Raw genomic sequence first — 12,177 nt, 5'->3', positions numbered from 1 at the left:
ACACTGACCTGCGTCTGAGCAGAGGGTGCGTGGGTAGTCCGTTGGTTCGTCCTCCCGATCCGCCCGCTGCTGCTCACTGGCGAGAGAGGAGGGTGAGTGTGATACGGCTCTGGATCGTCCACAACCCCCTGTCCCCTCAGGGGACCCAGAGAAAGAAGAAATTGCTCTTTTGTTGAGAATTTGGGTACCACTGGCCGCGAGGTCAGTGGTAGAAAAAAAGGAAACAAAAGATTCTCCACCCGGCCCTCCTCCGGGGGAGGAAGTGGTGTGTTCACCATCTCCCAAAGAGCAACTCCCTCCATCTCTGGGTCGCCCGTCTCAGGGTCTCTTGCTCCTTCGCTTACCACCAGGTCTAGCGGGGGCCTGGACGGGCGGGGCTCCTCGGCGCAGTTTTGCTGGAGGCTGCTTCGGCGACGAGCGGGCTGAGGAGCTGCCACCGGCGGCCGGGTGGAGGCAGCAGCTGCACGCCGGGGCAGGATGTACCTGATGGCCTCAGTCTGCTTTTGGGCAGCGGAAAACTGCTGTGCGAATTTCTCCACCGTGTCGCCGAAAAGGCCGGTCTCCACCTGGGCCGGTTTCTGGCAGTGAAAGGTGCTGTCCATGACCCAGCGATCTCATCATGCACCTCCGGGAAGAAAGGCACTGGGGTGGGGCCCTGAGAACCAGCACGGGCCACCCCGACAAACCAATCGTCCAACCTTGAAGGTTCGGGACGCGGTGGAAGATTCCACTCGAGCCCGACTCTCTCGGCGGCCCGGGAAAGCATAGCCATCATTTCCGGGTCCGTCTCTGGCACCGCTGACCGCCCAGAGGGCGTCAACGCTGACGGATCTTCATCCCCGGAAACGTCCGGCTCACCCTCCGAGGCTGCAAATGACATCCGATTGTCGGGGGGAGCCTCGGAAGAAACAGGTGGTACCCCCTGGGAGGGTCCAGCCTGCTCTTTTGAGAGCTTCGCTGGTTTCGCAGTGCCGGCGGGTTTGGGCGTCCCCGGAGGGGAATTCCTCACCGTGACGTAAGACCAGTCCGCCCACCGCTAGAAAAAGTGGTGCCAGGTAACGACCGCACCCAGAAACACAAAACATTTTAAAAATGACATCTTTAAAAAGACACATCTTTAAAAAGACGTTCCACCCGTGAAGCTCTTTTAGAATGGAAATTGCTCTTTTAGTGTGCTGAACGCACAGGGGAGATGGCCGTCTGTAACACACACAGGGGTAGTGCAGCCTGTTGTGTGCAACCCACTCGACACGGGAGAACACCCGCCGCTGAAGCGCCGTACCACCAGCACGAGAGCCCACCGAAGAGCGTGCTTGACTGTAGTTTTTCTCACTACTGTAGGAAGGTCAGGAGCAGAACGATATAACCGTGAAAAGCTGAATATGTGCTGCATCTGCTGCCTACTTATACTCACGCTGTGATCAACAGCAGCTGGATGCAATAATCGCATGCCAATGTGCATTGGCTCGTTTAGTTTACACTCGAAGTAGATTGGTCCCTCTAAGCGAGATCCCAATTCGTCGGTCATCCGACGTGACGTCGAGAGTGACCGACTGAAAGGGAACATTATATTACATAGTATAATCATGGTCAGTGCAGACATGTACTTGAACTTACTTTCTAATCGACTCTAACTGCTCCTTGCTAGTCCAGTCAGAGAAGTAGAATGAAGATGAAGTCCACTGTCTGACTTCAAGCACTGCTCGGTGTTCACAGCTGTCTGAGGAACTTCTGCCATTTCTTCTGCGATGACACTTCTCTTGGTTACTACAAAACATAGGTTAAAAGACATTTGTGGCACATTTAAGAGAAATATTCAGTTATTCCTGTACGTCTCTACATGCTAAGTGAAGAAGCAACTAAAGTAGCAACAAAACTGTGATTCTGTGTTTTATTGTAATCAGTTACATGTGTTTTGGCAGTGGTGAGCACCTGTTACATATAAGTCTGCTTACTTTTAGCAACTGTAAAAGCAGGACACAGCTACTGCAAATGATCTCAGGCATATTGATGCATTTCAATTTTAAATTTACCATTGTAAAAATCACTGCAACTAGCTTATATAGGCTTTTTAGTTAACAGGTTATTTGAAAAGAATGTTCTTCTATAGTATTATAAAACTAATAGTACAAACAAATCCTCTTCACTCTAACATCCTTGAAGTAATTACATTCAGTTACATTCATAAAAATAAGAATGTGGAAACTAAAACTACAAACCTTTCTCCTTGTATGCGCTGAACCATCATCATCATCCTCCTCTTCTTCATCTGTTTGTTTGCAGATCGGAGTGTTGTTCGTCAAAGTTTAGTGCAGCGTAAACATTCTAGACTCGCATAACTGTAGGCTACTTAGATCAAAGATCAAAAACATCTTGTTGATTTATTTGCTTTAGGTGGAGCATAATGAAAGTTTTCTGGCAAATCATCAGTCTCGCACGCGAATTTAACCTTTTGCTAGTTTCATTATGAACTTGCTAACTAAAATACTAAAATATAAAAACTCATCTATGCTTACGAGAAATGTTTAATCAAAAGAATCCCATACATCTGTCTCTTGGTAAATAATCCATTGTGATTTGCTGTTATCACAGCCCTGAACACAGCACAGCACATTGATGGAATTGCAATTCGGTCCTACAAATGGTGACGTCACATGAAACCTATGAATTGGGTGTTGAATTGGGTTTTGATGTCGTTGAAACGACAACGGTGGCGTTATTTTCAAAAATATGCGTTTTCAGTCCCCAAAACGCAGTTGTTGTGTAAACAAACAGGCAAAACGCATAAAAAGGTTCCCGTTTTTGGCTGAAAACGTTGTCGTGTAAATGGCCCCTAAGGCAACTTGTAACGTCTTTGACACAAAAGGGCGCTTGTGGAAGAATGAAGAAAGAAATGGCAGCTGAAGGAAGAGGTCCTCGGCAGGGTCGCGTCTTTCAGTTTAGGATCATTCTCAATTTTTTTTTTTTTTTTGTGGAAAATGCCTTTTTTTCATCTTTGTCATTAAAATTCAGTGTCACACCAATGGCACATTTAAATAAATGTATCACTTTTTTTTTTTTAGAATAATCACCATGTGCACTATTTTGAAAAGCCTCTTCCTCAGAACTTTAACTTTGGTTTTCAACAGCTTTTTATATTTTTTTTAAAATGTTTTTAACATGGGTAACACCAATGACAAACATTTTATTATTTATATTTTAATATATAATATTTTAATGTGTTTTTATATCATTTTAAAATTATTTAAATTAATTGCTGTTGCTTTTTTACAGTTGTTTTTCTTTTTTAATGTGCAAAACAATATATATCTTCATTATTTGAGATTGTTTGTCACCATATTTTGTAAATTACCCCTAGATGAGCCATTCACCTGTTTGGCAAAAGCATTGACTTTTTCCCCCTTTTTTTCTGTAAGATGTGTTTTAATTATTTGGACTAACAGGAAAAAATTGTGTGTTAGTGTGATTTACATTAAGCTAAAGAATACAAAATTATGAAAATTTTTGTCTGACTGTATTGATGATTTTCAAGTTTAAACTTGGCAAAGTTGAGGAGATATCAACCTTTCCCTAAAGGAGTTGTATTGATAGGAATTGTACTGAGTACTGCATTCCCAAGATGGCCATCAAGTAAACCAACTTACCTCAAAAAGTTCTTTGTCAGTGGTCAATGTGGTTTAAATGACTATAAGATTAAAAATCTTTAGAAGAGGAAGGGTTTTAGTTACCTCTGAGAAGAGATGCTCTTTGCATTGTGTGAGATATCTGGTCTGTATGTGTGGTTTTCATGCTGTCCCTTGACAGAAATAGGTTAACAGACATGCACAGGGACATTTTTTAGGTTTCCTGGCTGAAAGTCAAATGCTCAGAGATTTTTCCATATGCAAGAAGATGGGAAAATAATAACCTCAAGTGGGTAAAACGCTGCCATGTGGAGAATCAAGAAGATCAGTAAAAAATTGAGTCCACGCAGGCCTCAGCTGTCAGTATTTTAGCATGTAAACAGGTCGAAACAATCAACTCGCTTGTGGGTAACTAGAACTAAATTACTTGAAATAAAATGAAATAAATTTAACATAAAATATAATTTTTTTTTTTGAAAATGTCTCATTTTTTCTAAGTTTAAGTCCTAAAACTAATAATCTAAAATGTACAGACTTAAAAACATAAACTATCAAACGACAAAAACACTCAACAAAATTACTAAAAATTCAAAAAATCTGGAAAATCTCATTTATTTTGCTATGTATTTTAACGCTAACATGATAAAAAAACACTTTATTTTTCTATGATACCAGTATATTTATATTATATATTTTCTATTTCTCTTCCATATTTCTCATGTTTGAGGGTGTGAGATTATAAAAGTCTTCATAAATAGATGGTGCAAACAGACGCAAGTTATTCTTACACTTGATCAGTATTTCATTATGGTTATGTTTAAATTGTCCTTGTCAAGCTAGTTCATTTATATAATAATGTACTTTTTTTCTTTGGCCCAATGTACAAAAATATTGATTGACTATTGTGGTGCATGTGGTGCAATGATATTTATTCATTAAGGCGGGTTATTAGTCATTTTTGCAATGACCTTCAACCCCATAATGTTTTGAATATGAATAATACCATCGGTACTGACTTACATTTTTTATTTGTTGTTTTAAAAGTGTATTTTAAACCAGTGTTATTTAGTATCACTGAGATACTGTTACAGTGTTTGTGTTCCAGTGTTTACAGTTTTATATTTTCTGCTTTCATGTTCATTTTACTTAGTTTAGTCTTTTTTATTATTATTATTGTGTTTTTTTTTACAAATATCCATATATACTGTATGTGTATATATATATTATACTTTTTTTTTGTTATTTCAGGTTTTTATATTTTATTTTATTTAACAGTTATTTTAATTTCAAGTAGCACAAATGCTTTTTTATGGTTTTAGTTAACTATAATAACCCTGTTCCAAACTTACTACAGTGGAGTGGAAATCATGTAGTGCTTGATAGTTTTTATAGTAATAATAACTATTGGTACATTGCAAGGCTGTAATCATATATTTAGGATTGTAAGGAGGAAATAGTTGACCATTAATCTGAATATTAGGTCCCTCTTTGGTGGTTCCCAGTGGTCCTTTGGGCCTGATGACTTAAGTCCTGCTTTCCAAATGAAAATTATTGGGGGAAAATCTGAAATTTCCAGACACAAATGTCACAGTTTCCTGAGAACATCCTGGTCACTTTCTGTACTGACCGTAACATACGACTGTGTCAGAGGTCTTTGTGTGTTTCCAGAAATGTATGATGAAACTAGATATGCTCAGCAGCCCTTTCTAACGATGACTAACAGAAGATCAAGCAGTCAAGGACACACTGTTATACATATGCAATGTGATGCTCCAGCAGGACCTGCTGGCTTGATTTAGCTTCAGATGTATGCTTGTACATTTCCGTCCTCTAAGCCTCGTAAACGGGCTTTAAACCACACCTCAGTGCGCTGAGGACATAACCTTTAACGCAATCTGACCTGATAAACACTCACTTTTATTGCTTAGTCTTTTTACGAGAGCCGTTTGCCACAGCCGCACAGAAATTCTCAGGGTTTGACTGCAGAAAACACACTTTCCCAGTAGAAGACGTTACGGAGGTTCAGTCATTATCATTATGGGCTTGGACCAAATTGCTTTCGTTTTCTCATTTTGACTTCTTTCAATTTAATGCATCATTTAGTTGGATCCGCTATTTATATGAACATGTTGTGACTCCTGATAAAACAGCTTTGAGGATGAGTTGTTACTTGTCAAGAACATGAGCAGGTTATACTGTAGCTCACTCCAAAATTATTCCGTTTTTCTATTAATGTAAATTTTATTTAGGGCCATTAACCTTTTTTTTTTGTATTACAAACAATATGTAAACATGTGTTTAATTGTCATGAAAAGAATGTCAAAATGAAGTATTACATTTCACTCCAAAATCTGAAAAGAAACTGATTCAAATAAATATATAAATAAATTGTACATGTTTTTCATTAATGTTTATTTAATTTGATTTTTTTTTTGTATTATTCACGATAGATTACTATGATTACAATTTGTTGTTAAAAATGTGTTTGTTATGAAAATAATGTCAAAATACAGCACTCCAAAATCAAAATAAGTATTTTTTTAATAAACATGTTTCATTTATTTTAAAATAAATTAAATACAAATAAATGTTATTTACATTACATTAAATAAAAATTAAATACAAAAATTTTGTATTAGAGTTATGATGATGCATTACTATGACAACAATTTGTGGACGTTACGGAGGTTCAGTCATTATCATTATGGGCTTGGACCAAATTGCTTTCGTTTTCTCATTTTGACTTCTTTCAATTTAATGCATCATTTAGTTGGATCCGCTATTTATATGAACATGTTGTGACTCCTGATAAAACAGCTTTGAGGATGAGTTGTTACTTGTCAAGAACATGAGCAGGTTATACTGTAGCTCACTCTAAAATTATTCCGTTTTTCTATTAATGTAAATTTTATTTAGGGCCATTAACCTTTTTTTTTGTATTACAAACAATATGTAAACATGTGTTTAATTGTCATGAAAAGAATGTCAAAATGAAGTATTACATTTCACTCCAAAATCTGAAAAGAAACTGATTCAAATAAATATATAAATAAATAAATTGTACATGTTTTTCATTAATGTTTATTTAATTTGATTTTTTTTTGTATTATTCACGATAGATTACTATGATTACAATTTGTTGTTAAAAATGTGTTTGTTATGAAAATAATGTCAAAATACAGCACTCCAAAATCAAAATAAGTATTTTTTTAATAAACATGTTTCATTTATTTTAAAATAAATTAAATACAAATAAATGTTATTTACATTACATTAAATAAAAATTAAATACAAAAATTTTGTATTAGAGTTATGATGATGCATTACTATGACAACAATTTGTGACTAAAATATGTGTAATAGTAAAAAAAAAATCAAAATTAAGTGATTTTTTAAAATGAATGAATACATCATTTAATAATGAATGAATTAAAAATAAATTGTACATAAAAAGAAAGTAATATTCTGTATTATATGTGTTATGATGACAATTTGTGGTTAAAATGTGTTTAATTGGGATTTTTGAATTAATGAATGAATTTAAATAATGAACTAAAATTAACATGCAAATACATGTAAAAAATAATATTGTTTTGTATTAAAGCCATTATGCATTGATTACAAATTTGTGGTTAAAAATGTCAAATTAAAATAATTTCACAAAGCCAAAAATGTTAATGGTCCTAAAAGAAAGTCTTCATTTTTTATTGTAAAATAAACCTTTTAATTTCAGGGTGAAATATGACCTGGTGGACAGTAACTGTAGAAGACTACACCTCAGTCTATCCTCTTCCTCTTGATAGCCTGAAGATACTAATGATTAAAGTGTGCCGTTTAGAGACTATTCCCTCAGCCCTGTCAGTCAGTCTCTGGCTCTGCTTCATCTTTGTGTGTAAAAGCCCTCTAGACTCGCTCTTAAAGTGCGTTACGAGGCGGCTCCAGCTTTTAGCTCTGAAGACAGATGCTGCGTCCCAAGGCCAGGTGGTGTTGCTAGACACTTTAATTCTTTTAATGGTACGACCAACGTAGTATTATAAAAATCCAGTGGGTGTGTGAACGGTTAAATATAGGCATGTGTTTTTCTTTTTCTGTGCTTTTGTCCTTTATAACACCGAACAATTCCCTTCCTCTGAAAGGTCCTTCTCTGATCATATTGAGCCGGATTTATGACGGCAATTTGAATAAAATTGATAACCTTGATTAACGGAGCAATGTTCCAGCGTGAGATCAGATCAGATGCTATAAAAAGACTTGGCTGGCATTGTGATGCATGACGTAGTTATCCGTTCTGTCACACTGAGGCAGCGGCGACAGAGGGAACGATGCTTTCAGAAGCATTCACACGTTTTTCTCTTTCCCAAACGTAACCTTTCTCATTTTCTGCTCCTTATCTGTTCATTTCAGGTCCCATTAATCATCCCCATTGCATGACGAGATGAGTCTTCAATCTTTTTTCACAGAGAGAATGAAACAGCTGAAACACGTCCATTTAACTGACTTTTAAATCCCCAAAGTCTGGACTTTACTTGTTGATTAATAATTCATTCATATCCAAATCCAGATGCTTTTTACTGCACATTCAGTGTGGTCACATGCATTACGTGCATATTTTTTATAAGTATCTTAATAAGCTGACAGTGTAAACACTGAAACCTTTCTTGTCAAGTTGCATGAAAACTCATGTTTTTTTTTATTTTATTTGTTGTGTGCACTCAGTTTACATTTGATGTCTGCAGGATAAAATCCTCAGATTTGAGCTATTGTCGGTTTACTGATTTGATATTGATCCTATTTACTCATTTTTGATTATATTGTGAATGATTCTTCAGTGCACATTATTCACACACTTTTCACCATCTGGTTGATGAACACGGATGAATATTCTATTTCATTAACTGATTAGTAACAAAGGTTGCAAATGTAATCATACTGATTTTAAAATGTATGATTTATTTACTTTTTTTGTATATCATTTTTTTGTAATATGTTCTAAACATATATATATATGAGATTTATATTTTTTTAATATTTACACAATTTTACAAAAAAAAAAAATTTAAATACAAAGTAATTATGAATTGTTATAAAAGTTTAAATAAAAAAATAGTAACTATATAATATATATACATTTAGTCATTTACCAGACACTTTTATCCAAAGCGACTTACAAATGAAGCAATCAAAACCAACAAAAGGGCAATAATATGTAAGTGCTGAGACAAGTCTCGGTTAAGCAAGGTTTTTTAAAATAATAATAAATAAGAAGAAAAACAAGTAGATAGAATAGAAAAATAATAGGGAACGCTAGTGTTAGAGTGCCTTTTTTTAAAATAAAAATAAAACAAGTCAAAATAATAGAAAAAGAACAGTGGATGCTAGTGTTAGAGGGTCATTTTTTATAATAAATAAAAAGAAAACAAGAATATAGAACAGAAAAAGAATAGAGAATGCTAGTATCAGAGGCTCTCTCTCTCTTTTTTAAAAATAAGACAAATAGTAAGAATAGAAATAGAGAGTGCAAGTGTTTTTCCCCATAGAATTAGAATAGAGAGTGCATTTATTTATATATATACAGTATATATATATACACACACACACACACAAACACAATTTAACTTAAAATGTGCTCTATTTTTACATGAAATATTAAAATATAATTTTTTTTACAAATATTTTTAATACTAAAATGTATCCAATTACATATATACGCATATATATGCATATTTCTGAACTTTTGAATGATCATGAATTACTATTTTTGATGTTTGATCCATGAAAATATGAATCAATTTTATGATGCCAGTCTAGTAAAATTCCTTACACTAAATCCGTTGACGAATTTCTAAATATTGTGCTCATTTCCTGTGTTTTTTTTCTTTCTATTTCTAGGTTCCATCTTCCCAACGTACAAACCCTCGGACACAGTTTTCAAGATCACGTTTTGGCTGGGCTATTTCAACAGCTGCATCAACCCCATCATCTACCCCTGCTCCAGTCAGGAGTTTAAGAAAGCCTTCCTGAGCGTGTTGGGCGCCCGCTGCCTCCGCAAGAGATCCACGCCGTCCCACGCGCTCTACCAGAGCCACACTCCACGGCACGGCCAGTCTCAGATCCTCGGCCTGACGAGCCGTGACAACCCGTCCCGCCTGAGCCCGTCCTCCTCCATCGCTCTGTCCCGGAGCCCGTCCTCCCGGGACGGCCGGGAATGGCAGGCCCCTTCCCGGACGTCGTCGGCGGGGACGACCGGGGTCAGCGCCGGGGTGAGCGTGGGAGCCAAAGTGGCAGGAATGTGCGGTAAGAACCTGCTGAGGACATGCTGCTGCGTGAGAATGGATTCACCGCAGCCCGAGCCGCCCGCACACAACTCGCTTCCCGTCATCAAAATCCATCAGCTCTCGCTGTGTGAGGACGGGGACGCGGTGTGAATGAGTACGCTGGGGAAATTACTCAACACACGCTGGCTGTGATGCCACTTTGCCACTTGAAAGTGCCTCAGACTTGAGAACACAAACTGATGAAGAAAAGCGAGCTTTTGATTGAAACGATCAGCGATGGGAACATTGAAAGCTGCGGCGGCTCTGTTGATGCTTGATAAAGGCACAGATCAGCTTTACATGAAATCTCTGTCTTTATTTCCTCACTCTCATGTTGTTCTAAAGCTGTCAATGAACTGAAATGCAAAGGAGATTTTGCAGCTTCAACAGAGGGAAGTGCATTAACTTTAACCCTGAAAAGCATATGAAATAATAGTCAGAAAAATCAATTTTTTTTAAATGGAGCAGTTTGAACCTTTAGACAAAGCACAGATATAAAACAGTACATTTGTCTATAATTTTTTGTTATGGATCATATTTGCTACATTGGGCATTTATGGCTCATATAGTATGATAGGAGAATATGGAGCTCATACTCGAGGAGAAAAAACACCCCAATTTTATTCAGAGGCCCAAGCTGAGCAAAAACATGCAATTCAATGCAGCTCATATTTACAATGGCCAAAAAGATGAAATTCTGAAGTCTGTCATGTAAATCAACGGTAACTTTATAACAGTAAGTTATAAAGTTGTCACTTTATCTCCCAATGTCTTAGTAAGATGATATTTAATGCTTAGATTGATGATCAAAGCACTGTAATTTCAAAACCTATAATGCAGTGCAATACAATGATGATTGAGAGATCCTCAAAAGCCTGATTATCATATCTGATACTCACATTTCAACATGATTTTTCTAAAAAAAAAAAAAGATGTATGGATAATAAAGTAAACCTACTTCAGTCCAGTAAGTGTTCATCTTGAAATATTACTAAAAATACAAAAAGCTACTTCATAGAAATCAGTAAAGATTTCACCACAAAAAGCTGATTTCACGAGCTGAAGGAGGACGCCTTTTACTCGCTAAAAAGTTTAAACTATCAATCAGATGACAGAAGGCATGTAGACATCATTTAGAGGCCTTAGAAATTCATGCATCAAATATATTACTGTAGGCTTTAGGGTTAAACGCTGTCAATTCCTCAGACAAATCAATCACGTTCTTCAGATGTTGAATATAACGCACAATTCGTATAGACTATTTTATGCTGCTTTTATTGTATTTTTTGAGCTTGACAAACACAGTTGCTATGACCTCTCATTGTTTTATGTTTTTAGGTTTGGAATGACATGAGACATAATGACAGAAATGTCATTTTTGAGTGAACTATTCCTTTAAGAGGAGGATGTCCAGGATGTTTGCTTGGAAATTATGGTGGACATCATTCTGCATGGGTCTGTGATAATAAATACCAGCATTTGTTTTTTTAAATTGACAGCAGTTTATTTTAAAATGTCTAATGATTGTTATATTATATATGAGTGAATATTATATTTTTGACTGTTTGTTCTCCAGTTCATATCTTCTTTATTCAATCCTCAGAAATTGCACTACAGTTAATGGGCATGGGTTGTTTGCATTGAGCATGATTCAAAAACCCATTTCACCTGATGATTAATCGTGACGCACAAAAACCATATTGAACTGGGTATCGATCGTAAAAGTGTCTTTTTGATAACCCTGCATGGTCGCTTTATTATCTGTGTGTAAAAAAAGGATTCCACTTGAACATCAGATACAGCTTTCCATGTGTTTCACCGTGGGACCAACCATCACCCTTCCCATAAGTTGTGTTCCCATTACTATGACCTCGGAAATACACAAATTTCCATGTGATATTGATACTTGACCATAACAAAGAATATGTAATGACCTCAAAATGACCAACTTATGTGGCTTAAATGCCTTATAACAAGTGGCATTGTGTTTGTTTCTCAAATGACAGAAAACCATGTGATTCCAAAATGGAAATATCCAATAAAAAAATACTGCACCATAAGTGTATTGGGAATCGTTCTGGGATGCGTTTCCCAAACGCAACTGTGGTCGCAAGTTCCGTCGTTACTGATAGATTTCAATGGAACTAACTACCATAGTTAGCTAACAATGTTTTTGTTAAAAAAAAAAGTTAAAAAAAAGTTAAAAAAAAAAAAAAAAAAAAAAAAAAAAAAAAAAAAAA

The 12,177-nt window shown here is 36.3% G+C and overlaps 1 protein-coding gene across 1 annotated transcript in view; it reads left to right on the top strand.

Annotated features, from left to right (window-relative positions):
- The window catches only part of LOC107553034 (alpha-1A adrenergic receptor-like), a 15,841-nt gene extending 4,946 nt beyond the window's left edge, over window positions 1–10,895 (top strand). The window contains exon 2 of the mRNA XM_016235109.1: window positions 9,513–10,895. Coding sequence (XP_016090595.1) covers window positions 9,513–10,048 — 536 coding nt within the window. The 3' untranslated portion in view covers window positions 10,049–10,895. The remainder of the gene's footprint in view (window positions 1–9,512) is intronic.
- The last annotated feature ends 1,282 nt before the right edge of the window (window positions 10,896–12,177 follow it).

Source organism: Sinocyclocheilus grahami, unplaced genomic scaffold, assembly GCF_001515645.1.
Source record: "Sinocyclocheilus grahami isolate Dianchi unplaced genomic scaffold, SAMN03320097.WGS_v1.1 scaffold463.1, whole genome shotgun sequence".
Lineage (NCBI taxonomy): Eukaryota > Metazoa > Chordata > Actinopteri > Cypriniformes > Cyprinidae > Sinocyclocheilus > Sinocyclocheilus grahami.
The sequence above is the reverse complement of the archived record's forward strand: the minus strand, read 5'-3'. Positions and strand labels throughout refer to the sequence as shown.